The 6,000-nt window shown below is 52.8% G+C and overlaps 1 protein-coding gene across 1 annotated transcript; it reads left to right on the forward strand.

Annotated features, from left to right (window-relative positions):
* The first annotated feature begins 1,135 nt into the window (after window positions 1–1,135).
* Window positions 1,136–4,573, forward strand: LOC119958856 (acidic phospholipase A2 2-like). Its single transcript, XM_038787359.1, has 2 exons — window positions 1,136–1,272; window positions 4,383–4,573. The coding sequence occupies exons 1-2, from the start codon at window positions 1,191–1,193 to the stop codon at window positions 4,571–4,573; spliced, it is 273 nt and encodes a 90-aa protein (XP_038643287.1). The 5' UTR covers window positions 1,136–1,190.
* The last annotated feature ends 1,427 nt before the right edge of the window (window positions 4,574–6,000 follow it).

The following is a 6,000-nucleotide window of genomic DNA, read 5'->3' on the forward strand; positions in this document are numbered from 1 at the left end:
CTGGGTACTCACCCTGGCTGCCCTGAGGAGGTTGTGCAGCTTCTTCCTGCACTGGTCAACGGTCCTGGCCACCAGCCCAATGGCGCTGACGGCAGCTGCCACCTCTCCCCACGCACGCCGAACGATGCCGCCTGATGCCCTGCAACCCAGCCCGGGGTACAGAACCAGCCTCCCCTCCTCCACTGCAGCCAGGAAGGTGTCCAATTCACTGTCCCTAAATCTCGGGGCTGCTCGTCTGGCGGCCATCTTGCCTGCGACGGCTGTGTGGGGGGGGGGGAGAAAGTTTTTCAGCCTCCGCTCCCTCGGGCCCTTCCCATCACGCCCATGCTAGCCCTTTGTGGGCCGGTGAACAGCTGCACCTGGGGGCCCGATGACGCCGCCGTGAACTCCACGGCCGGTATTCCCCGGAAATAGGTCTGGGCCCTCACGCCCGCCGGGAAGCGGGCGGGAATCACTCCAGATATTTTTCAAAATGTCCAAGTGATTCTGACTTCAAGAGGGATGGCAGGGCCCCGGCGTGTGCCGCGCAGCTCCTGTTACCGATCCGGGGCCCTTCACTACCGGCCACGGGTCCGCGTATTTGCGCGGTGGCCGTTTTTCTTGCCGGCCCCGTGCAACAAGGCGGAGCCGCACAGCGGGCAGGCGCGGAAGAAGGTAGGACACCCCCGGATCGCAAGCACCCACCGAGCGGTAACTCCCGATTACGGGCCTGGCCGTCATGGAGGCCCCACCCCCCCGGAGACTGACGCGCGCCCCCCACCAGGACGGCTACCGCGGCCTTGAGTCCGTGCGCCCGCCGTGTGAAAGCATACGGGAACCACGCCGACGGAACTCGGCGGGAACTCGGCCGGTCGACCATGGAGAATCGCCGCGGGAGCTGTTCAACGGCCCCCAACCGGTGACGCGGTAACAGCGTGGGCGCGACTGGCGGCGATTCACCGTCACCGGAGAATCGTGTTCTAGCGTCGGAGCCGATGGCAGGTCTGAGACCCCATTCTCTACACCCACGGTTTTCACAGCGGAGTCAACACCATTATCGGAGAATCCAGCCCCGGGTTCCTCAAACCTCTGACACGTTGGACAACAGCAAAATATTTGAATCAGCCGAGGATCCGTCATTCTATTTGCATTTGCTGAGCTAATCTGGGTGGTAACCATCCCGAGATCTGAATAAAAGAGGCAGAGCCACGATGAGAGAAACATCGATCACTCGGAGGAAACGAGAAGTCATGGAGTCCCCGAAACTCACTGCGATCCTCATCGTGCTCGGAGGTAAGTGATCAACTGGAGACCTCAGGGATGTGCTGTAGGAGTGGGGGGAACAGCAAGTGAGGCAGCAGCAACACTGGGGGGAATTCAGAACAGAGAAGTTGTCAATGAGAAAGAAGCTAAAAGAAATGTGAATACCTGTCCTGGGAGTGTTTGATGGGGACAGTGTAGAGGGAGCTTTACTCTGTATCTAACCCAGTGCTGTACCTGTCCTGGGAGTGTGTGATGGGGACAGTGTAGAGGGAGCTTTACTCTGTATCTAACCCGTGCTGTACCTGTCCTGGGAGTATTTAATAGGGATAGTGTAGAGGGAGCTTTACTCTGTATCTAACCCTGTGCTGTACCTGTCCTGGGAGTGTTTGATGGGGCAGTGTAGAGGGAGCTGTACTCTGTATCTAACCCCGTGCTGTACCTGTCCTGGGAGTGTGTGATGGGGACAGTGTAGAGGGAGCTTTACTCTGTATCTAAGCCAGTACTGTAACTGTCCTGGGAATGTTTGATGGGGACGGTGTAGAGGGAGCTTTACTCTGTATCTAACCCCGTGCTGTACCTGTCCTGGGAGTGTTTGATGGGGACGGTGTAGAGGAAGCTTTACTCTGTATCTAACCCCGTGCTGTACCTGTCCTGGGAATGTTTGATGGGGACGGTGTAGAGGGAGCTTTACTCTGTATCTAAGCCAGTACTGTAACTGTCCTGGGAGTGTTTGATGGTCAGACTGTGAAACTCACTACCACAGGGAATGTTTGATGTGGATATTATTGATGGCTTTGAGGGGTAGCTCAGTAAGTACATGAGGGAGGAAGGAATGGTATGTTTTTTTTGAAAATTATTTTATTGAGGCATTTATCATTTTAACAATTTTAAACATCAAATTTCAATAACAACAAAACCACAAAATTATACCAAACAGACCCCCTCGGGCACAAACCCCAGCCAACTTGGCTTCCACAAACAGTGCCACTTTCCCCAGCTGCGCTCCGAAAGCTCGTGTTTGAATCAAACCTGTTGGACTTTAACCTGGTGTTGTAAGAATTCTTACTGTGCTCACCCCAGTCCAACGCCGGCATCTCCACATCATGACCTTCCCCAATCACCTCCCATACCTCCCCTTCACCACTTCCACCCCCCCCTCTCCTCCCTACTGACAGCTTAATTTTTTGCGAAGAAATCAATGAGCGGCTGCTCCCTCCGAGCAAACCCCTGGAAACCCCTTGAGGCGAATCTAATTTTTGGAGTCTGAGAAATACTGCCATGTCGCTAACCCACACCCCGACTTTGGGGGCTCCGAGTCCCTCCACCTCAGTATAAGACCATAAGACAAAGGAGCAGAATTAGGCTTCTCAGCCCATTGAGTCTGCTCCGCCATTCAATCATTCAATCATGGCTGATATTTCTCATCCTCATTCTCCTGCCTTTTCCCCATAACCCCTGATCCCCTTATTGATCAAGAACCCATCTATCTCTGTCTTAAAGACACTCAGTGAATTGGCCTCCACAGCCTTCTGCGGCAAAGAGTTCCACAGATTCACCACCCTCTGGCTGAAGAAATTCCTCCTCATCCCTGTTTTAAAGGATCGTCCCTTTAGTCTGAGATGGTGTCCTCTGGTTCTACTTTCTTCTGCAAGCGGCTCCCACCCCCCACCGGACTGTGGCGGCGCTGGACACAGTCACAAGTGATCCACGCCGTCGGAAGGTCGGCCCATCGGGGGCGGAGCATTGGAGGACGGCCTTCAGGTGACGTCCAAAGGCCGTCCTAATGGCGTGCGGCGCATTCACCGGCAACGCCATTTTGTAGGGGGCGAGGCATCTGAAAACAGGCGGAGCCCCGATTTCAACATCAAATGCCATTCTCTGGCCAATCGGCAAATGCGATTTCGGCGTCTGCAATCGGAGAATCCCGCCCATTGTGCGCTGATCTCGCTTTTAGCCCAGCGCTCGATTCTCCGCTATTGGTGGCGGGTGATGGAGAAGCAGGTCCATGGAATTCGAACATAGAAAATAGAACATACAGTGCAGAAGGAGGCCGTTCAGCCCATCGAGTCTGCACCGACCCACTTAAGCCCTCACTTCCACCCTATCCCCGTAGCCCAATGACCCCTCCTAAACGTTTTGGACACAATGGGGCAATTTATCATGGCCAATCTACCGAACCTGCATGTCTTTGGACTGTGGGAGGAAACTGGAGCAGCCGGAGGAAACCAACGCAGACACGGGGAGAAGGTGCAGACTCTGCACAGCCAGTGACCCAGCGAGGAATCGAACCTGGGACCCTGGCGCTGTGAAGCCACAGTGCTACCCACTTGTGTTACCATGCTGCCCCCAAAATTGTTGGGTCGAATGGCCTGTTTCCGAGACGCAGGCTGAATTCTCCGATTGCCGACGCTGAAATCGCGTTTGCCGATTTGCTGGAGAATTTGTTTTGACGGCGAAGGCCGTTTTTCTGATGCTCCGCCCCCTCAAAAAGGGCTTAATTGCTGAGTACGGCGCACGCCATTGGGACAGCCTCGGGATGTCACCCGAAGCCCCCCCCCGCCCGATAGGCGGACTTCCCGATGGCGTCGGTCGCGTGTGCTCACAGTTTTCTGGGACCTCGCGTGGTGTCTACGGACTGTGACCAGCGCCGCCAGTCGGGGAGGGGAGAGGGGGAGCCAATCCGCTGGCCGGGGAGGGGGGGCTTCGGCGGGGGCTGGGGGGGACTGGTGGGGTGTGGACTGGGGGTGGGGAGGGGGTTACAGTGGGGCACTATCTGGAATGGCCAGGTCCGCGAGTGGCCGGCGCCATGTTGTGCGGCGCGTCCGCGGCCACGAACCCGGCAATCCTCCATCCGTACCTGCAGGGGAAGCCGGGGGCTTTATGTGGCGTGGCTGCTAGCCCCTCCCACTGGGCGGAGCATCACTGCGGGGGCGGTGCCAACTTTTTCATTGGGAAACTAGACACACGCGCCGGACATAGCCTCAAAATCGGAGAATCCAGCCCACAATTTCCACTGAATTCACAAATATTCTTCTGCAGCTTTTACTGCTTTCTAAATCGGCGTGTTGTTAAATTGTCTCCCTGCTCGCTCTGTACCAGGGCTTTCTGACACAGTGATTTATTTTATTTTCCTCTTGTAGCAATTTGGATCCCTGCTCAGGGATTCACATATCGGCAAAATATAATAAAATTCCAAATGATTTTTGACTGCATCAATCCAACTCTCCAGTACCAGGACTACAGGAACTACGGCTGTTTCTGCAGGATTGGAGGAAATGGAAACCAGCCAGTGGATGGCTTTGACAGGTATAATGAGTCTATACTTGTGTAAAAAACTCTCTCCGTGAAGCCAAGCTGTGGATGTTTGTGCTGGCTGAGAATCAGCAAGGTTTTACTCTGGTACAAAGCAGAGAGAATCCATTCCTCAGAATGACAGAACTTGCTTCTCTATAGTCCTTATCACTGCCTCCATGTAGAAGCCAATTTGTAAACAGCAAGATCCCACAATAGCTATGATATAATGACCAGGTTGATCTATTTTGCTGATGTTGGTTCAGGGATAAATACACCTCGTGCTGTTTGTCACAGACACCCTGAGTTCCAGCTCAGTCAAGCTGAGCTGCTAAGGGTTATTTCTCAAAGTTACTGGGGTAATTTAGGGGAGCTACTGGGGGTAATTTACAGGAGCTACTGGGGGTAACTTATAATCTTTATTAGTGTTACAAGTAGGTTTACACTAATACTGCAATGAAGTTGCTGTGAAAATCCCCTAGTCACCACACTCCGGCGCCTGTTCGGGTACGCTGAGGGATAATTCAGAATGTCCAATTCACCATACAAGCACGACTTTCGGTATTTGTGGGAGGAAGCCACTGTGCTACCGTGCCGCCCACAGTCAGAGTTACGGGGTAATTTTTAGGTCTTTCTGGGGGTAATTTACAGGAGTTACTGGGGGTAATTTATCGGAGTTATTGGAGGTAATTCATAGGAGTTACTGAGGATAATTAATTGGGGTTAATCGGGGTAATTTATAGAAGTTACTGGTGTAATTATAGACCATTAGACCATGAGGTATCGGAGAATTAGGCCACTCGGCCCATCGACTCTGCTCCAAAATTCAATCATGGCTGATATTTTCTCATCCCCATTCTCCTGCCTTTTCCCCATAAACCCTGATTCCCGTATTAATCAAGAACCTATCTATCACTGTCTTAAAGACACTCAGTGAATTGGCCTCCACAGCCTTCTGCGGCAAAGTTCCACAGATTCACCACCCTCTGGCTGAAGAATTTCCTCCTCATCTCTGTTTTAAAGGATCATCCATTTAGTCTGAGATTATGTCCTCTGGTTCTAGTTCTCCCTACAGTGGAAACATCCTCTCCACGTCCACTCTATCCAGGCCTCGCAGTATCCTTTAAGTTTCAATAAGATCCCCCTCATCCTTCTAACTCCAATGAGTACAGACGCAGAGTCCTCAAGCATTCCTCATACGACAAGCTCTTCAGACTAAGGATCAGTCTTGTGAACCTCCTCTGGACCCTTTCCAAGGCCAGCACATCCTTCCTTAGGTACGGGCCCAAAACTGCTCACAATGCTCCAAATGGGGTCTGACCAGAGCCTTATACAGCCTGAGAAGTACATTCCTGGTCTTGTATTCTAGCCCTCTTGACATGAATGCGAATGTTGCATTTGCCTTCGTAACTGCCGACTGAACCTGCACATAAACCTTAAGAGAATCGTGAACAAGGACTCCCAAGT

The sequence above is a fragment of the Scyliorhinus canicula genome, chromosome 31, assembly GCF_902713615.1.
Source record: "Scyliorhinus canicula chromosome 31, sScyCan1.1, whole genome shotgun sequence".
Lineage (NCBI taxonomy): Eukaryota > Metazoa > Chordata > Chondrichthyes > Carcharhiniformes > Scyliorhinidae > Scyliorhinus > Scyliorhinus canicula.